The sequence below is a fragment of the Schistosoma haematobium genome, chromosome 1, assembly GCF_000699445.3.
Source record: "Schistosoma haematobium chromosome 1, whole genome shotgun sequence".
Taxonomy (NCBI): Eukaryota; Metazoa; Platyhelminthes; class Trematoda; order Strigeidida; family Schistosomatidae; genus Schistosoma; species Schistosoma haematobium.
The window spans coordinates 80,187,189-80,209,587 of record NC_067196.1 but is presented as its reverse complement, the minus strand read 5'-3'; the positions used below and the strand labels follow the sequence as shown (position 1 = coordinate 80,209,587).

Here is a 22,399-nt window from a genome sequence, read left to right as displayed (position 1 = left end):
CCCATAGCCTCCTTAATTAGCACCTTTTTATCCGTTCAGCAGAACATACAAAGCCAATGCGAGTTAGGCTTCGAGCATCTTTTGTATGCCATATGACTTAGGCGTGTACACATTTTGTGGCACCACTTTTTACAGTCATCACACTGCATTCCCTCCTCAACGGGGAACAAACAATTTGGTTGCCCACATTTGTGAGTCTAACCAACCATTGTAATTAGATTTAAAAGGTTTAAAAACACAAAATGATCTCAAAGTGAACACAGGTGTTAGTCAAAGACTTAAAAATGGTACTCAGGACAAAATTTAACAAAAAATTTCAAACTTTAACCAAAGTACTTTTAGTTAAAGTAGACCAAGAATGCTTTTTGGTGCAATAAGTACCCAAAGCAAGTATAATCACAACAAGTACAAAAATCACTGCCCTTTTTGAAACGAGCGCGTAGAAGGTTATTGTTAGTACTAGACGGGGGAAAACGATGGGGCATATTAACACCCAAATGATAATCAAAGATTCGAAATGCCAGTATATGGCCACCTTGCGTCCTGTCCAAAGCCATTTGAACATAAGAATTTTGTATATACCGTTGTCATAGAAGTGGTTAATGATGTTTCCGTTACATATCTTATTTCGATCTAATTCACACACATTTGTATGGTAAAAAACGGGGTGAAATGCAATAGAATATATTTGAAACCTGAATTTCAATACAAAACCGAGGCTTTTCAACTCTCAATTTACAATAACTTCATCACAAGGACGTATCGTCATTGGTTGTTATGTGCTACAGTTTGGTTATTCAGATTGAAAGGATAAGGTACATGTCAGTCCATTGTTTACCTCGTTTTTATTTTACTTTATACCGCTTAGTCACTAAAAACTCAAAATCCGTAATAAGTCGAAGATCCTTAGTAGGAAAGCGAAGTATTGAAAGATCATCACATTGATTTTCAGGGTCGCATCAGATCGAGTGTTTACATTTTTGTTTGTCGGTCGTTAACAATTGCAAGAAGTTAAAAAATATTCTGATTTAAATGTAGGCAACCAGGGGTGTGTAGGGTTGAACTAACTAGTTTTTCTTCACCACTCATTATTAATAATTATTAATTATTTGACTTTATATCTGTTGTTATTCCTTCAAACAAATACCTAAGGCCATCAGATCTTAGTTCTAGAGGGGAAACGCCAAATGAGGAAAAATTTTTCCACTCGGTTCCCAAGTGTAGTGTTTTTTTCCAACTTTTTCATCACGTCCAATCAACTTTCATCTAGCTTTCTGTTCAGATCATTTCATTTCTAAAATAACAGGAGTCTAGGTGGCCTGTATTAGTCCTAGCAATGGTGGTCTCTCAGTTAATCCAACTTGTCGAAATATGGAGCCCCACTTACGTGTTCCAGTCTTCAGTAATAAGGATAGGAGGTCCATCGACCTATATAAACCACTGAGCCCGACGTGCTGAGGTAATGAATCCCATTCGTTGAAAAAGTCGATAGCTGCCAATTAATTTGTTCTGTGCTTGTGGACGTCTCCAGAGTGTCCTTGTAAACACTGTTTTTGAAGACAAGAAAAGTGAGAGCATATCAGATGCAAATTTATCACTAAGTAATTTAAAAACTGACTAATATACATCATAATGCACACGAAAACATTTACTGGGGACTGTCAAATTTTAAATTACTCAGATAATTTCTTTAGATCATTTTGAAGCTCCAAGCTATCGCCCTTTTTATCGCTTCCCATATCTTGATATCAACATAACAAAACCGATGATTATAAGAAACTAGAAAGGTCATTTACATATCGGAGGAAAAACACTGGTCCCAAAACTGTACCCTGAAGTACTCAGCTAAGCATAGTTTCCCAACTAGACAACTTTGAGTTCACTCGTACTCTTCGTTGGTGTCCACATCAATAGATTGCCTTCAACCCTGACATTTCTTAACTTAACCGATTGTGAGGAATTCTGTCAAAAGCTTTGCTGAAGTCAATGTAGGCTGCATCTATAAGTGACGTTTGGTACTTAAAAGCGCACCAGCTTTCACGAGCCACTAATAAGTTAGTGAGACATGAATAACCTGTTTTGGTAATCGACCCTGGGTTATAGATAGATTAAAACATATGCTTCAAGGAATCACGACAAAATTGGCTAATTCCTTTGGTAACCTAAGATGTATTTTATCAAGTTTCATGGATTTTCCTATATCAAGCCCATTTAACAGACCACGTACATCGGGTTCTTTGATTGTCACAGTGTCTAGTGTGTTTGGGTTTTGCATGAACCGAATAGGAGAGCATCTCTACTGTATATACATTGCTAAAGTAATATGTGAATACCTGAGCTTTACCATGATCGTCCTCTGCTAATGATGCAGCACTACTGTCCACAATGCTGGAATATTTCCTCTTCTTTTAGTCCTTTGGTTTATGTACGAGTATAAGCATTTTGAGTAATCTACAGAGTGCTTAACAAGTTTTCCTTTGTACAAACTTCTAGACTTGCAGAGAATCAAGGCCATTACTAACACTAATTGGCACCATTAATCACTCTTATCTACTTTCTGTTGATTTCTTGTCGTGTTAATATAGTGTGGTAATTTAAAAGTAAGAGTCATTACCAGGCCGCACTTTGTATTTATCTGTTTTCTGTTCCGTCACTAGTGTGACAGGTAAGGTAATGAATTTTTACCGACCACAGTTATTAGGACATGTATTACGTATCTCCAAACACCGCTTACCTCGACTTTTGATGACGGATGGTGTAAGGTAGGGGTGACCAAACCAAAACTTGGTATCAGTCCATGAAGTCGATGGAGGTTGGACTGAGCTGCATAGGTAGGTTCGGACTCTCCAGTTGAGGTTCGCATGATCATCTTAACCATTGGTTAGAAACCTTGGATGAAATAACATGGAAACTTTCCCATTGGAACATGTGCACTCATTTCTTGAGCTCATTTAAATCTTAAGTTTGTAAATTATTTTAAAATGTTTTTCTGTTTCACGAATCTGTATTTTCTAAATTCACATGTTCTATGCCTAATACTTCCTATTACCATTAATACTGTTACCACGTTTACTACTATGTCATCAGTGTGGTGGTGTGATGCCTTGAGTCGATGCACTTATGTACCAGGCTCTACTCTGTCTATGACTAGCTATCGAATGCCCTGGTACGGTCGAGGGTGGGAAATTCCACTCTCCCTCTCGAAATGCTCCCACATGACCTCGCGTATACAGCCACTGCCAGGTAAGTCCTATTCACTGCCTTCTCGCGGAGGGGGTATTATTTACAAAATTGAGATGTGTAAAAGCAAATATCCAGCGCGCCAACCGGGTTGGTGGACACGGAGGTCCACCTAGGGGAGTTGGAAAACCCTGATTTCAAACCGATGATGCACATGGGCTCTAGAATCCTTAGGGAACAAATGGCGTATGAACCTATTGTTGATCACTGGCTACCATGGGACTGCACCTCTTAGCGTTGTTCCTTTGCCTTGTGGATTAGACCTTTAGGTCAAAGGCTCGGAGTGTGGTTCCCTAAGGAAACCACCTGCTTCGGTTTGAGCACCCGGGCAGTATCACAGCCCTCACACATCGAGTGAGATCCGTGTGGCACATATGTGTTTGGTGCCTCCTTGTACCAATATCTATATGTTAAAATAATAAATAAATAATGTATAGTCTGGCTACAAAAGGTCGGATCTACAACGCGTCGGTGAGAGCACTCATGCTCCATGCTTGTGAAACCTGGCCTCTCTGAATTGAGGATGTCAGGCGAATATCTGTGTTTGATCATTGTTGTCTTCGAATGATCGCTGACATCCAGTGGCAACAACATGTTAGTAGTGCAGAGGTCCGGCGTCATGTGTTCGGGCACGACGATGGTGCAACACAGTGGCTTAAGACGTTATCAGGTGTGACTCAGAATATAATCCAGTGACGATCCTGCTGTAACTTGTTTCTTCATAAAAAATCAACGCATCTTCTTTATTTGAAAGGATTCTTCCTGGTTATTTTTGCTAATTAAACTCTTTCACTATTATTATTATTATTATTATTATTATTATTATTATTATTATTATTATTATTATCATCATCATCATCATTATTATTATTAATAGTTTCACTCATACATTAATTTCTGTTCGTCGTTTCTTTTAATTATACGCACTTTCTCTGTATCTTAACCTTATTGTTATTGTGTGGCGCATATGTATTTGGTGTTTCGCTTGTACCAATGTTTGTGTTTAAATAAAACAAATAAATAAAGTGATTGAATAGTGCACAAATAAAATTCTACGTTTAACTGTGGAATGAAATATAGGCCACTTTGGGCAATCAGTCAACAACTAATGTCTCCAAGGGTCTAACATTTAAGTTTTAACACATTTTTATAAAAAAACTGTTTCAAAGTTGAACATTCGACCATTAAAATTTTGGTAAAACGTTTGTCCTTTTTGCGAGTTTCTTCAGAGCTTGTTTAACAACACTGTCTTTTAATAATGAAAGCATACAATTACATTCTTCCTCTTTAGTGTCTCAAATCATACTAGTTCAATAACTTGGCGTTTAAGAATCTAGTCTGATATTTAACTGAAAAAAACTGTCAATGACTTTTGATTTGTGTTTCCTAATAGTCATATACCCAGTAGACCGTTGGCCGTATTTTGTTAAATAATTTTTTATTTTATTTTCCTGAGAGTAATAAATAGTCACGCATTGTCTTATGATATTTAGCCGGCGATTTTTTAGCAAATGGACTCACCTCATATAAATCCAGTAGATTACATGCATTCACTATCGCTATGGCGTGCAGGTCAACATGCATCATCGATGCGTTTAGCTGTAACTATGTCTGTACGATTAATTTCCTATGTGTTAACATCTTTGTGAATTAGTTGGGTAAGGATATATTTTTCATACTCATTCTGTGACTTTAATATGCTTTCTGTTCACAAGTTACAGCTATGAGCCTACAGCCTTTTTATTTCATTATGGAAAACCGATTTTATTTTCCAGTTAATCGATGAAACGGTATTTAAAAAAAGCTCGAGTTCTGTGCATCTTTTTCTTTCTCGTTATTCTATTTGGAGTATGTTGGGTGGTAAATAACGGTAATCAATCTATTGTACAATATCGGGTACGTTTTATTTGTGTTGTATTAAGTATGTTTTGAAACTTGAGGATTGTGTTGAATTTATCATATTATTGACGGACTAAAATAACTGTGTATACTAGCTCTATAAGATTTTCATGGAGAACTGTGGCTCAACGGTTGTTTTTTAAATGATATGACCCCTTTCTATTTCATCTTTGTCACGAACAGTCATGTATTATTTCTAGTCCTAGAAATTATTATAGTTCAATTCTTATTACATAAACCTATACTTAGTTACTGAAGTGGCCAATCAAGAAAGTACACCAACTTTGAAACATTTAAGACACTCGATTTAATGAAAACATGGCTCGTGATACCTAGGATAAAATCAAAATCGTTGGAAGGTAAAGAATTATCGTCATTTGTACAATATACTTAGGGGTCACTAAATACATCTCGAAAAGGGGAGTGTGTTGTTACCCTAGTCTTATTATAGAGATTCATACAGTAGCTCTTAACTCACAAGGGACTCTACTTTGGGATCAGGACTTAACAGCGCAACGTTTGATCGCGGAAACTGAAGCCACGAGAAAAGCGAGTAATTCTAGTTAAAATGTAATCCTAAGAAAAATTTAGCTATAACTCAGAAAGCTGAATTTTCAGGACTCATAAACTTCAATAAAAGAAACTGTTTTACCCTCTAGTGTATATTGGTTCCTCGTCATGGAGTTTACTGTTTTATATATGAGCATTCACTTTCAGTTTCATAAACTAAACACTCAGAATAAAATGCTTACAATCTGTAATTATAGTAAAAATACCAATCGAAACTTCGCTATAGTTTATTATGGAAACCAAAGTATTTAGATCACAGAATCACTCCAACTCAACATCGGAAACTATGCCAAAAACATTACTAAACCTGTGTAGCGTATTATATATATATAATTATATATATCACTCCGAAATTTCTTAAGGTTGAACCAAATTTATGGCATGTCATCACACAATTCGATGTAAAGTACTGTAAATATGGAGAACAGATTTTGAAGTTAGTTGAGATAATTATAGGAAAAGGTGATCGTAAAACAACAGAAAATTAGATTGCCAATCGGTTTCAAGAATCTAAGACTAGAAACTGTCATTTTGATAACATGCTTTTTCGTAGTGGTGTATGTTTAATCGCTATTTTTATATTAATTTAAACATTACATAAGTACGTAATCTTCTTAAGAGACGTTGGTCTTCATTAAATCAAAATTTCTGTTCAACGTTTTAGAACAAAATAATTTAGGCGAAGAAATATTTTTAAATTTCAATTAAATAAACATGAACCTTTAAACAGTTATGCTCACGTTTACTAATTTTAAGCATTAAATTTAAATCACTGACTTCACAAGAGCTCACATTTATCTGCCTATATTAGCTTTTCTGAATTTGTTGGGAATAAAACTTCTAGAAAATCTAATGGGAGGTCCTTCACCTCTCTGTGTACATTTTTGTGCTTATATTATCACTAACTGTCAAATATTCGCGTTATTAAATAGGATTTAATAAATGAATGAGAGCTGCAATTGTTAAAATAAACGAATAGACATCTGATCAAAACACGATGTGAAAAAGTGTGACGTGGTTAGATGATGACTGCTCACAAGACCGAATTGTCTCCCCCCTCGAATGATTTGTGATCATAGACAAGACCAGTAGCCAGAAGAATAAGTTATTGTAGTAAGCTAACGTGGTTACATACAAAATGCCTCCAAATGCCCTGGTACGGTCGAGGGTGGGAAATTCCACTCTCCCTCTCGAAATGCTCCCACATGACCTCGCGTATACAGCCACTGCCAGGTAAGTCCTATTCACTGCCTTCTCGCGGAGGGGGTATTATTTACAAAATTGAGATGTGTAAAAGCAAATATCCAGCGCGCCAACCGGGTTGGTGGACACGGAGGTCCACCTAGGGGAGTTGGAAAACCCTGATTTCAAACCGATGATGCACATGGGCTCTAGAATCCTTAGGGAACAAATGGCGTATGAACCTATTGTTGGTCACTGGCTACCATGGGACTGCACCTCTTAGCGTTGTTCCTTTGCCTTGTGGATTAGACCTTTAGGTCAAAGGCTCGGAGTGTGGTTCCCTAAGAAAACTACCTGTTTTGGTTCGGGTGCCACGGTAGTATTCCAACGCTCACACAAAGCAATGATGACTGCTACTGGTCTTATTGTTATTGTGTGGCGCATATGTATTTGGTGCCCCCTTGTATCAATGTTTATGTGTTTAAATAAATAAATACAAAATACTCACACATGTGATATAATGATATGTCACAAACCATTATTTATAAATATTGGTACAAGAGTGTGCCAAATATATATGCACCACACAAAACAATGAGAATTTAAGGGGAAGGAAAAGAAAAAAAGAGAGAATAATAACGAAGAGATTGATGTAAGGTGGTGTAATAATTATTATGGTAAAAATGGGGGAACGGAAAGGTACAATCAGAAGAAATCTTTCAGTTAAGGAATACACAACCACTTTTTTTATGAAGAAAGTAAAGGAAGGTTACAGCAGGATCTCCACCGGCTTCTATTCTGAGCCATATCTGATAACGTCTCTAGCCACTGTGTTGCACCATCTCTCGGACCTCAGCTAGGGAGTCGTGAAGGACCAACACAAGCCAGTCCTTTGCAGCTTTCTTTCATCTCACGACACCATGTCATATAATGACCACCTCTCCGCTTTTTTCAACTAGTCCCAGAGTCGGCAAATAATGCACGACGTGGAATTCTCTGGGTCGACATTCTTAGAACATGTCCAAGCCACCGAACTCGGTGTTTCAAGATGGTGACACCGATTGCATTATCGCCTCTGTGCCCGATCACACGATGCCAAACCTCTGCATTACTACTGACATGGTGTTTCCACTGGATGTTAGCAATCCTTCGGAAACAACGATGATCGAACACAGATAGTCGTCTAACATCCTCAACTCGGAGAGACCAGGTTTCACAAGCATAGAGCAAGACTGCTCTCACCGACGCGTTGTAGATCCGACCTTTTACAGCCAGACTAACATCACGAAGGCGCCAAAGATGGCCCAGATTGGCATAAGCCGCTCTGGCTTTCACTATACGTGCATTGATCTCATCACTCACACCCCCACCAGCACTTATGCATCTATCCAGATATACGAACTTCTCGGCTACTTTTATCTGCTCACCATCCAGGGTGAGTACAGGATTAGAATCCTGCCAGTCTTGTAGAAGTACTTTGCACTTCGAAGGTGCAAAGCTCGTACCGTACCTACGGACATTGATTGCCAACTGATTAAGTGCGAATCGCATGGCTTGAGCATTATCGCACAGTAAGACAATATCATCCGCATACTCAAGGTCGAGAAGTCTTTCTCCAGGCAACAGATCCACACCGCCATTACTTACATCCATCAGAGCTGTTTCCAGAATATCATCGATGACAAAGTTGAAGAGGAATGGTGAGATTGGGCAACCCTGCCTAACCCCACTGCTCGAATGGAACAATGGAGAGAGGTGGTTGTATGTCCTCACTCTGCCTGAGGTGTTTGTATATAGGGCCTTTAAGATGTTAATAAACTTCTCAGGCACACCCTTCTTCAATAGACAATCCCAAAGAACAGTCCTGTCCAACGAATCGAAGGCAGCCCTGATGTCAAGAAATACTAAGATTGTTGGCCTTTGATAAATATGGCGGTGTTCTAACATTTGGCGGAGGGTGAAGATATGATCAATACATCCTCGACCAGAACGAGACCCAGCCTGCTCCTCGCAAATCAATATTTCTCGGGTTTTGAACAACCTACGAAGTATGACGGAAGCCAATAGGTTGGACGCGATCGGAAGTAGACTTATCCCCTGATAGTTGTTACAGGAACGACGTCAACCTGTTATGGATGTTGAGGAATAATGTGCCAATCATTATCATGTTAAGTCTAATGATGTCCTTGGACGTTAAATGAACATTTCCTATTGGCCATTATTTATTTCACTCGTTAAATATTGTACAGATGTTGTTTTCTATTTTTATGGTACGATGTGGTCTGTTTGGTTAGTATATAAATAGAGTATGTCTGAAATATAATGATTCATAACTCAGAGGCTGTGACTTGCGTTCTAGACTCAACTGGTTGGGCTAGACAGGGAAGCAGGACCAATTGGGGCTCTAGGTCGTTCACTACGTGTTTTCCGTGTCACTGAATCGATCAATATAAACTCTGCTTATCATAACCTGCAGTCACCCGTTACAACAGAACCGTTTTTAAAGATAGGGACAACTATGTACTCATTCCATGACGTTGGTACACTCTCTAGTTCCCAGACCTTTGTAAACAACGTCGTCAGTCCCTTAGTCAGAAAGTCACCACCATCTTTAAAAAGAGTCGGAGGTAAGTCATCTGGGCCAGGTGATTTGTAGCGCTTCAAGAATTGGAGTTCCTTGCAGACTTCCGCCTCATTTGGTGGATCAGTCGTCACCGGCCATGGAGGGCAGGACAGTCTGACCGATGTTGCCGGAGCAGCAGGCCATTTGAACTGCCCTTCGAGGAATTCTGTCCATCGTCCAAGACGTCGATGGATGTTAGTGATTGGCATCCCATCATCCTCGCAGATTGTTTCACTCACACCAGACTTCTTGCTGCCAGTGGCTCGGATGAGTTGGAAGAGCTTCCGGTAATTACCAGATGCAGCTGCTGCTTCCAGCTCATTAGCACGCTCCGACCACCAGGCTTCTCGGTCGTTACACAAGCTTTGCCCAATTTCCTTACGTAACATCCTTCGTTTGTGATCAAACTCACGGTCACCCGAAGTAGACCGACGGGCTTCAATGAGTTGTAAGGAACCAGAAGAAACCCAGTGCTTGTAAGCGGGACGTTTCGCGAACCCACAACTGACTGTATCCGCCATTTTCATGGCGTCATGCAATTGCAACCAATGCTCATCTATACTTTTCAGTGGAATGGTAGCTAGCCGAGAAGCTACCTCGGTTCGATACTTACTTGCAACAGAAGTTGCAACCAGCTTGCTAACATCAATCCGTTGGTGGCGGTCACTTCGTTGTCCACTGGAAAGCAAGGTAAGATTGGCTCAGATCAAGGCATGATCAGTGTCCAGATAGGTACTCCAAAAGGAGAGGCAGTCTTGTACACAACCACGCCAGCGGTAGCTGATCGCGATGTGATCAATCTGAGTCCAGGCTTGAAATGCAGAGGGAGGACGCCATGTGGCACATCGGCGATGACTGTGTCGAAAGTTAGTGCTAGCCAGAAACATGTTGTGGTCTGTGCACAGTTTCAGTAGACGGTTCCTGTTATCTGACCTGCGACCTACAAGTCCTCATCGGCCACCTAAACGACTCTCTTCTGTGCCTAGACGCCCGACCTGAGCATTCAAATCTCCGGCTAGTACTACAATATCTGTCGAACGCACTTTCTGGAGAAGAACAGATAACTGGTGGTAAAACTCATCCTTGATTGCATCCGGGCTGCAATCTGTCGGGGCATAGGAGGAGATGACGAAAAGACATAGTTTCTCACGCCGATTTCTTCTCACTTTGATGGAACTTTCTAATCTAACAGCACATAACCAACCGACTGTTAATGGGGATACAATCGATTAGTGGTGCCTCAGCTCTAGTACTTAGTGCTACACGAACGCCAGCAAGACCAGACGAAGGTGCCACAGGGTCCCCGGATAAGCGCACGTAAAATAAGCTTTTTGAAGCGACAGATGGAGATCGAATTTGTAGTACTTCACCAGAGTCTCGAATACGGGTCTCGGATAGACAGCAGACATCGATATTAAGACTTTCCAAAGACATAGCCAGCCTTATCTGTTGTCCGACTTGCATAAGTGTGCGAACGTTGAAGCAGCCAGTTTGAATGGTGCATGTGGTTTCAGAAAAACTGCTTCAGTACTCAAATTCGGTGGTAACACACAATTTTCAACCGAACAGTGACTCGAAAATGTTTAGACAGAGTCGAATTTCCACCAAAGACGAGCTGCTGTATAAGTCGAAAAAATAAGTATAGACAGAGTAGGAATAAAAGAGGGTGAATAATGTCGTAGTAAATAATAATAATAATAATAATAATTAATGATAAGAGTAATAACAATAATAATGGTAATAATAATAGTAATGACAATAATTTGAATCATTTGTTTGTTATTCGAAGCGAGAAAAGTAGTTCCCATAGATATAGAGAGTTCATCATTTGCGTGTGGGCTGTGATACTGCCCGGGTGCCCAGATCGAAGCAGGTGGTTTACTTGGGGGTCCACACCCCGAGCCTTTGACCTAAAGGTCTAACCCACAAGGCAGTAGAGCATCGTAAGGAGATGCAGTCCCATGTTAGCCGGTGACCGAAAATGGGTTCATACGCCATTTGTTCCCTCAGGATACTGGAGCCTATGTGCACCATTGGTTTGGGATCTGGTTAGAGCGCCGGACATTCGCTTTTCGTCCTCTCATTTTCGTAAACAACACCCCCGCCACGAGAAGGCAATGAGTAGGACTTCCCTAGCAGAGGCTGTATATGCGTGGCCGTGTGGGAGTTTTTCGAGAGGGAGGGCAGACCATCCCCGCTCTCGGTCATACCAGGGCATTTGGGGACACAAACCATTGCCAAAAATCAATTTTCGGTGTAGGTCTGTGAAATTTTTTGAGTTTCAATGACTAGTGAAGTTCAACGGTGTTGCGTGTGGGGCAGTTACCTACCGAAGACAACGGAAGGTCACGTAATATCGTGGATTAATTGAAGTGAGACATTAAAATTGTTGAATGCCAGCCCAATGATCTAGATGTTAAGCTTTTGCCCCCGGAACCGAAGGTCCTGTGTTCGATGCCTTTTGGTACGGGGTCATGGATGTACACTGCTGAGAAGTTCCATCCTGAGAGGAAATGGCCGTCCAGTGTTTTCAGGTTTTCAATGGTGGCTTAACTTGGATTGGTTCTTGATTTCAGTAAAAATCAATTTTATAGCTCTCTTATTCTTCAGCAAACAAAGGTTTAGATTCTAGGTCTTATTCTAGCACGCTATATCCATTCACCATTAGTATTTTACTTGTACTTGCTAGATGTCGTTTTTACTAAATTTATATTGCGCGTCTGTGGTATAAAACTGACTTCTTATTTTATGGACACCCCAAAATCAGTTAATAATTAATAATGGCTCAGCTAATAGAAGACCAGTTTATCACATATAGGAGACAAAAAAGTTTAGTTGGTTGGATTTCATCCTAATCGACTATTATTTATGTAGAAGTATATCTGATAGTCAAATTAGTTTTAGAGAATAAATATGCCAAAAAGTTACATCTGTGACCGCGTACTCAAGAAGAGGGAAACGGAAGACAGATTTCTGTAGACATCTCTAATGTTCTTGCTGAAAATGTATTGTTCAATGATGTATACTATCCTACGTACTGTTTAATCTTGCTTGAAGTTGTGGGCGAGCTTTTAAACAGTGTTCTTTTGATTTTAGAATATAATTCTCACCATATGTTTATCAATAGAAAGTAACAACATACAAAAATTTACGTATATTTTTGATTGATTATATTGTAAAAAAGATTGACATATGCTTTGATATTTTATAGGCTGATATTATTAACCTCTCCCGAAAGTATGTCAAAGCTTTGGCCGAAACTCAGAATGTGGGTTTTGATGATCCTTACAGCGCAGAGTTGACGGGATATGGTATGTACTTTACTGTCAAGTCAGTAAATTGTTCTTTTATTAATTTAATCGTTAATCCAATAAATTCATGTTCGTAATACATTTAATAGGTTTTCATATTAGAATCATCATTATTTGACATATATCATCACCAAATCATGATAATATCTGATGTGTATGTAATAGTATTCCGTGGATTTAAGTTTCCCATATATAAAAACTTCCTTGTAAAATTTTCGGATACTATTCACACTATCATTCTTTTTTCCACCTGTTAAGAGATGATAAACCTTGTATGTTATAGAAAACTTGCGTCATCAGTACGGTAGAGAAATCGATAACTCTCTTCTAGTATTCCTTTCAAAGTGAAAGAGTATTACCAAACCGCTGCCATCAGTCAGAACACTTTGAATCTACTGTACGTTCAGTGTAAATTCATTATCTGAATCCTAGGTATTTTATTTTTCTCAATAATTTTATGAGCTGTGTGTCGGATTCTTTCCAAAGAGAAACAGTTACTTAGAATTAACATTACAGATCATGGAAGAAGACAAGTGAAAAGAATTTACTTAATGTGCTTGTTTTTCCTCAATTTTATGATAGACTCAAATTTAGTCAAATGAAAGTTCCTCTGCAACATTCTACATCTCTTGTACGTCATTTAGTTTTCAGTAGAAAGTATAACCACTCTTTCTAATCAAATGAAATCCAATTTGACCTAGAAAAGGTCAGTAATAACTGTAAGACTTGCTTATAATTTTCCAAATTATCACGAATCACTTTCACTGGTTGACGGTTAGTTAACTTTCTCACTGTTAAAACAAAATACATTTTTAATGCTTAATTTATGGAGATCCATGAAATTAATAATTAAGATTTGATTGGTTGTTTTAAAATTGATCCTAGTGTGTAGTTACACTAGTCTTCAAATATTAGGTTGTGGTTCTACAAACAGTACACGAGTTTGTATTCAGCTATAAAGCAATGGAAAATATTTATAGCTGAGAGATCACGACAATTCCGAATATAAGGTTGTATCAATGAAATAGTTGAATTCTAAAGGACAGTTACTTTGTATTCCTTTCGATTTCAGTGGTTGTACGTTGACGTTTACTTCAAATGTAAAGATATTTTGTACCTTTTTTTAAATTGACTAAATTTAGTAAGTGATTAGTTTCATTTGATCTTTGGGCCACTTATATTTTTCTCCCTGTTTTCAGACTTAAAGAAAACATTGGCCGTTATTCTAGACGACGTGCTACGTCGTATTGACCAGATAGAATCGAAACTCTCTAATTTAACGAACTCATCTCCTGAAGTAACTAGACATTATTCCGAATCTATAAACTCGGCACCATTTGTACCTCATACTGCTCGAGGTTTGAAAATGAATAATAATGAGAAATCAAACTACAAAAAGATTAACTATTTGGGTAAGCTCTCTTGATTACTTTATGAGTTTGTTTTTACTTTGTATGATACCTAAACCTATATTACAATTTGTGATATGTCTACTAAATAAACATATTTCCTGTTACTCCTCGCGGAGGAACATAGGCCGCCCACTAACACTCCATCCAACACTGTCCTGGACAGTCCCTTCCATTTCCTACTCATCCTTTTCATGTCTGCTTCCAATTCTCGACTCATTATGTTCTTTAATCTTCCTCTTTTCCACTTCCCTTCAGGACTCCAAGTTAGGGCTTGCCTCGTGATGCAGTTTGATGATTTCCGAAATGTATATCCTATCTACTTGCAGCATATTTTCTTAATTTCCCCCTCAGCTAGAAGTTGGTTTGTTCTCTTCTACGGCAGGCTGTTGCTGATGGTATCCGGCTAACGGACATTGAGTATCTTGTATAGACAACTGTTTAGAAATACTTGTACTTTTTTGGTGATAGCTGTAGTAGTTCTCCAAGTTTCAGCTCCGTACGGTAGAACTGTTTTAATATTCATATTGAAGATTCTGACACTGATATTGGTTGGCAGTTGTTTTAAGTTCCATTTTTTCTTCAACTGTAGGAACGCTGCTCTAAACATACTTCCCGGTGGGAACATAAACCATTCTGAACAATGAATGAGCGATAACTAATTTTTTACCCATATTTTTAAAAAGAAAATGAATCACTGATGCATAAATTTCTACTCTAATTAAAGAACATGAGACATGCTAGGCTGAAATAGACAGATTAAAAAAGTTTAAGTACACCAGTGTAAGATATAACAGTTCATAATATCAACGGCTACTTGCCCCGTGCCATATAGGGAAGTGCGAACCTCCAAGTCGATATCCATGAAATGATCGCTATTACTCAGTGGTTTATTTGTCTTAAAGGAGTTCAGTAAGTTTAATGTAACTGATTTTTTTTCGGTCTTTATAAAAAATGTATAGTCTGTAGTTTTCCAAAGTTTATTTTGAGTTATGTTTGTTTACTCATTGCTTTGATTCTTCAGATCTTCTACAAGATGCACAAGAAAACTGTGTTGTTCAAGCTAGAGAACTACCACTATACCCGGAATGTTTTTCAAAGATTGAAGTAAGTTTTGTAAATATGTTTCATTTTAATGAAATAATTCAAGTTGTTTATAGTTTTACAATTTGAAGTAATAAAACATGGTAGTAAGTAAAATTTTATATTATCAGTCATCCGGTTCGTTATAACAAAACAAATACTGCAGAAGTTTGAACTTGTTTTTTTGGATTATTACTAATTATAATTTTGTTGTAACTAGATTACTATGTGTATATATATTCCACTTACCGGTCACTGATTTTTCGACTCATGGATAGGGCATAAATAGAGACTTGTCAATAATGGACTAATAGGAACTTAGCTATTGACCCGAGTTTAATGGTGCTGAGTGGGTATTCAATTGGACAAGTCAGAGATACTAGGCGCGAAATAGACCGAACTAGAATCAGGATTCTATTTAGTGACTTGTCACGTGATATTCATCGGGGGTCCTCAAGACATAACACGCCTGCCTAGGGTAAAGCGGGGTTGGGACGGGTAAGTTTAACCTCGAGCTCAGTAGTTATAAACGTGACATCAAGGCCAGCAACAGAATTATTTTAAAAAAGACTTGCTTAGGAGTTTGAAGGTTAAGGATGTTTATGCTTGTCTACTGCTAAGATTGGATTCTTCAGATTGTTATTCTTTGATAAGTGGTGTTACTGTATTCTCTTAATGATTGAGTTTCACAAACATAAATACTTTTCATATAATAATTTTTTTCATATCTCTAATAAACTAAAGATAAATTTGGAAAAAAAACGGTGATTGTTTTCTTGTTTGCTTTTGTGTTGTTAAGTATTTAATTGGTAATGATTGATAATGTAGCTTATCTCATATCTTCCATTCTCAAAATGTTTCTTTTGGTTCATTAATTTACATTTGTTATGTCCTATGGTCCACCAAATATCATGTAACAAGATCGTCAGTCAGAACACCGACTAATATGACCTTGTCTTTGTGCTAAATCAATAATGCGTTAATCAGCACGAGCTGCCTTGAGTCAACTCGGAGTCCTTATTAGTCCTCTGTATAGTAGCTTCTCGCCTAATCCAGCCCATCCAGTCCGGAACGCAAATATCAACCTCCGCTATATGAATCTTATATTTCAGACATATTTGGTTTATATACAAGCAGTTTATACCTCATCGCACGATAAAATGAAAGATATTTTTTATACAAGATCAGGTCAAAAGTGACTATGTGTATGGGCTACTGTAACTGATAAATTGGGAATAAGTTAAGAATAGTAAATCGTATAACCGTGACCAATAAGTCAAATGGAAGCTTATGATAAGAGGTATATATATATAATCTAAGTACTTAATAATTACCCAATCAGAATATATGTAATAGTAGTCCATAAATAATTTCTAGAAGTTGTAATTCATTTATTCTTCGTTCGGATATAACAACATTTCACTACAAATCTTCATTAAATCTACGTTTTAGTGTGTTGATATTTTAGCATTTCAGTTGAAAGATGATGGGAAACTTTTGCTTTGTAATAAAGTTTGTTTTCACACTAGGCTTTATGTTCGTTTTGGTGAATTTCGTTATGTTCGATAGATAAAACAGTTGTACGAATCTATAGAATGATTTATTGGGCATTATATCCCATTAGTTTGTACACTGAACTTCAACAAATAAATTGAGTCTTGAACAACTCTTTTGATTTTATCTTTTAATAACGTTGACGTTTCAGTCTTTTTATTAAAAAGAAAGACTTGGCCCGAAAAGCTAATTTATTCTCTGGTTTCATAAACAAATATGACAGCTTTTTAAGAATATCAAGTATCGATAAATCTATTACAATCATGAATAGAATTCAATAACGTGGTTGGACCTTTTTACTGGTAGTTGTGTTGCTTCATCAAATTCGGTTCTCTTCAGAAAATTAAACATACTATACCATCTCACGATAAATCGTTGCCCAATAACAATTACAAAGGCTTCAATTCAATGTCGAATGCTAAAGTAGTTCAGAAATTCAAGCTGGACTCTAGCGAATAAAATGCTAAGTGTACCTTTCGTGAAAAAATATATGACATACGCTATTCTAAAACCCCTATAACATTGTAGATATTCTATCTTAGTACATGTGACTATTTACCATAGAATGCTTATTAGTGACAACTATATCCTTTTAATACTTGGGACGGTGTGTGAGTCGTCAATAATACTGTACATTAAAGTGAAATCACTTGTGATTATGCACTTTTCCATAAATTTTATGCTTTACGTTATTCACAACTCTATCACAGATATTCTGTCAAAATAATTTTATTACAACTCTCGTTTTGCATCAGCCCGATTATGTCTGTAAATTGGCGTACATTCTGTAGTCATTTTAAACATTTATTATTATTATTAAAGTTTCTACAACTGGTTAGTGTGTTCATCGTTTACATTTGATTCATTGCCTGTACGAAGTTTAGGAGCTTCACTGCTGCATCTAGTCCATTGTCTTGTGTAATCGACCTCTTATCAGTCAAAAACCAGTGTATTTTCTAACTAATAACAAGTCTGATTTTCTCATTGTTATGTTTTGCAGCCGTTCTAGCCTACTACTGATATAAGTTCAAACCAGCCACTTGAGCGAAGAGGAAGCTTTATTGACTAAATCTAGATCGACTCATTCATAAATGTATATCTTTTTCCCCTAGAAAATATAGCAACATTTTCAGAAATTGGTGGCCGTTGATTTGAAATAATCTCTAAGGTTATGTTTTGGTCTAATATATCACCTCTCATACTATATGTCTCTCCATTCATTATTCGATTAAACGCCTCACAACTAACATTCAACAGTTAGTCACGTTTTATTCACTTGGAACAGCAATTTGTACTCTTATTGTTAACCTTGTAGTTGTATTTCTTTTTGATACAAGCAATCTAACGAATTCAACAAAACCTTCATGTTCACTCATATACACTAGTCAATCGTTGATTGTTTACCATTTTCATTTTATGTGGTTGTTTGTACTAATCATATTTTACTGATCAAGTTACAATTTTGTCACCTGACTAAGTGGTGGCTCGGAGCGAAGATCTAATTGGTTGTTGATATTTGCAAACCAACCCCAGTTTGAGAGTTTTTTATTGGTTGTCTCTAACTCATCAAAGTTCAGTTACCCATTAATAAGATGATATTCTCCAAAAAAGAGAAAGATTAAATGGATACTATTTTCATTCTGCTTTGCTAGTGGTTGCGAACCCGTTGGGGAACTCATTCATGTTATGTTGAGTTAGGAATCGATGGATCAGAATGTTCACTTATCCGGTATCTTAGTGAAGTAAGTGTTATATTGAATAATTTTGTCTCTGAATTTAAAGAGCATGGATTTATTTTTTACAAAATTTGTCTTAACGCCGTACTTCGCTTAATTCTTCCAAAAGTGAATTGAGAGCAAACCATATGTTCACTCCAACAAAAAATCCGTAAAAGCGTTAGAGTTATCATCAAATTTACATGATAATTTCCAAGCATCTTGATTTGTCTACTAGGGCTAATTAGTCGAAAATAGACTAACCGATGTATTTAAATTTAGGGTTGATCAGAGCCTGTGATAGTTTGTCTCAACAATGTCTACAATCATCCGGACTATTTTCAACAGCCAACCAACTAAACAGTAATCATGTACTCATTAATAACTAACTTCATAATAAACTCTAGACAACCTAGTGGGAAATCATAATTGATAGAGTTGAACTATAGAGTGGGTATGTCGAAAGTATCACTGATGATATTGAATAATCATAATACCATATCAATAATTGATGGAAGTTAGAAATTTGGACTACTAGATTTTAACTCAACTGCTTAAAAGTAATGTGATCTCCGTGAGGTTAGGTGTGTTCGACTCCTTTTAGAGTCAGGATTGGTGGACATGACGGATGGTTCCCAAGCCAGGACGGAACAATTACTAAGTGTTTGCCGATTTTCAGTGATGAAAATCGGCAGTGATGCTTCATTCAATTTTATTTTGTGAAAAAATACTATCTGAAAATATCTGTGATAAAGTTTTGTTTCATGACGATTATAGTTCCTGATAAAGTTGTAAGTAATCAGTGATTGCCCTGAAAGCTTGAGCAACTGTTACTGTTGTCACTTTTATTTACATGATTCTGAGTTTTTCCAAAGAATACATTAACAATACTTTAATTGGTTATAATGTGTTATCGAAATCGCTCGGGTCGTAGCTGCTGCTTGATATAGTGGCCGGACTTGCCTGTTATAAAGACCTCTGGGTGAGTTATATTAGCTAGAACATTTATTCCTTTAGGTTCTACAGTTCTAGGCAGGTCGGTTGGAATACAATATGACTCAAATTTGTACTTTGACTGTACTGGAGTGTTACAACAGTAAGGTGTTAACTTCAATCAATCAGCATCTTCAGTAATACTGCCTTCCTACGATGAAAGGAAGGGGTTGGTTAAGGTCTACTTTAAAAATAATGCATCTCACTTTGCCTCATGCATTTCTGTTACAGCTGATCGGTGTATCTAGTCTCTTTATAACAATTCACATCAAAGTTTGGCATAGTTTGTGAATCGGCTTTCCACCAGGAATATTTTTTAGTCTTGGACCGAATTACTTGTTGAAAACCTGTTGATATGGAAACAAGAATATACCAAGTTCGAACTGTTGATAATTATTTCAGCTTTTTTTCCATAAACAAAACATTCGGTAGCAATTAATAATTTATTCAATATTTGGGTTCTTAAATGCATCTAGTTTTGCACGTCTCTTTTAACTGTATAAATAATCTCTTATCTTTTTCATATTCTATTATCAGGTTTTTTCCCATATAACTTTGATCTTAGTGTTTAAAGCTATGTAATTTAATAATAAAACATATTGTACCTAATATTTGCATTAGACTTCTATATTTTATCTTTGTTTTACTTGAGTTAATTTATACATGGATCCTGTTGGGTATTTTTTAGTGAAGAATACTTGTATTTAATAGTCCCGTATATCTCATCTATCTTCTACTGTTGGTATATCTTAAAATGTCTGTAATTCATCACCTTCATTATTTATGAGTGTATATGGTGATGTTGTTGTCATTTTGGAAACTTAAAGTTTTTCATTCGATTTTACACTATTTCTGTTCTAATAGGATTGCACTAGTAAATGGTATCACATACACTTGATTATTGTGCTCTGGATAGCATGTTATTCTAAACACTAAAAATCCCCTGCATATGTTTGTGCCGGAAATTTATAAGAAAATAACTCCAAGATTAGTTTAGCACCACCTTCTGAACATAAATCCTCTAAAAAATATGAGTTATGTGTTTGTTACTGTTGAGTTTTTGTAAAACGTAAAAATAATCTGGAATCACTTTTCAAGGTAAATGTCAGTCGACAAGCAAATAGATGTAAATTCAACATACAAATTATTTGGAAGAGTATATATATATATATTATCAGTATGTGGTTGTAGAGTTTGTTGTTTCATTGAAACCATAAACCGATCAATGTTAGATCACCATTGAAAAACCGGAAGCACTGGACGATCGTTTTGTCTCAGTATGTGACTCCACAGCAGTGCGCATCCACGGCCACCATTGAGGTTAGACACTAACATCGCTGGACGTCGGCTCAATGGTCTAGAGTTTAGGTGTCTGCACGCGAAACCGAAGGTCCTGGGTTTGGTGTTTTTTGGTACGGGGTCGTGGATGCACACTGCTGAGGAGTCCCATACTGCGAGGAAATGGCTGTCCAGTGCTTCCAGGTTTTCAATGGTGATCTAACATATATATATATATATATATATATATATATATATATATATATATATATATATATATAACGCTTTGGATAAATCGAAAATATTTCGCTTAGGACTTTTTTTGCCAGTACCTGTCGTCTAAATAAGCCACGACTTAAGGTTTAACTGAATGAAATAATCAAGTTCCTGTAACTCTGTAAATTAAAGTCAGACGATTCAATAATAAATCTGAACTGTTCATTGTTTTATCTGCTTAATTTTAGCAATTATATTTCCGACTGAAAATGTGGTTATTTCATTTGTAAGTTGTTTGAGTCTTTCCGTTGCTGGTGTTAATTACTTTAACTGGTCAATTCCAAGTAAAACGAAGCACGTATCTTGGATTCTGTTGCTAGGTACTATCCAAGTTTGCTTCAAAATGGGATTGTCTTAAAATTTATTATCAAGACTTTTCGTATATCATTAACATAGACTATAGTGTTTCAGTTATAAAAACATATTTTTGCAGGGACTAATTTACTGGTATTCTATCCATTTGATATCTATTTTTTAAAACGTTAAGAAGACTTCGAAAGCAGTTAGATTTCTCATTGTTTTTGAATTGAAATGTTTCATTTTCAACCATCACTTTTGAGTTTCTAAGGGTTTTTTCATCTAATCTCTTATACCTCGTTTCTTTTCGAAATAGGTTGAAAGTTTCTGTCCACGATTGGATAGCAGAAAATTTCTGAAACGTCATAGTGAAGCTCAGGTATGAATAGTGTACATATAGATGTATTATTATTTCTGTGACTATTGTTAATGAACCAATAAATCCATTGTTTTCACAGTTGGGTGTGTTTGTAGATACTTTTATTCAGTAAAATCATGTCATGTCTTCATAAAGCTGTATTGATGACATTAGCTCTTTCACCAACAGGAAATCAGGCTATGTTCTGAGCTACACGATTATATGGTATAATCCTAGTCTTTTATGTACTGTAAAATAATTATTCTCAGCTAATCGCTACTATTTAGAAATTCCGAGTCGTCATAGAGCATTTCTTTCATTACGACAAATATTTGTTCGTCTTACTACTGATATCATATCCACCATCTTCAATTTTTGCAGGCAATGATAATTACACAAGTTTATGGTGTTATGGCTTTCTTTTTTTGCAAAAACCCTGTCTCCAATTTTTATGGCTTATGGCCTGTCAATTCTTACGTGATAAGATCACCAATCGAAACACGACTTATACAATCCTAGTACTGTCCCAACCCAATGACATATCGACCGGTATGATCAGTCTAGAGTCTTTTTTGGTCCTTCTCGTCTAGTCCTGTCTGTTGATACCAGAA

At 36.8% G+C, this 22,399-nt stretch overlaps 1 protein-coding gene across 2 annotated transcripts in view; it reads left to right on the top strand.

The window, feature by feature from the left end:
- The first annotated feature begins 343 nt into the window (after positions 1–343).
- The window catches only part of MGAT5_1 (Alpha-1,6-mannosylglycoprotein 6-beta-N-acetylglucosaminyltransferase A), a 50,520-nt gene continuing 28,464 nt past the window's right edge, over positions 344–22,399 (top strand). The window contains exons 1-7 of one of the 2 annotated variants that reach the window (XM_051209799.1): positions 344–815; positions 5,016–5,136; positions 12,726–12,825; positions 14,025–14,237; positions 15,259–15,341; positions 18,524–18,613; positions 21,747–21,809. In XM_051209799.1, coding sequence (XP_051075263.1) covers positions 5,023–5,136; positions 12,726–12,825; positions 14,025–14,237; positions 15,259–15,341; positions 18,524–18,613; positions 21,747–21,809 — 663 coding nt within the window. In that variant the 5' untranslated portion in view covers positions 344–815; positions 5,016–5,022. Of the gene's footprint in view, positions 816–5,015; positions 5,137–12,725; positions 12,826–14,024; positions 14,238–15,258; positions 20,969–21,746; positions 21,810–22,399 lie in introns of those variants that run through there. The other variant, XM_051209800.1, reaches the window with a different exon arrangement.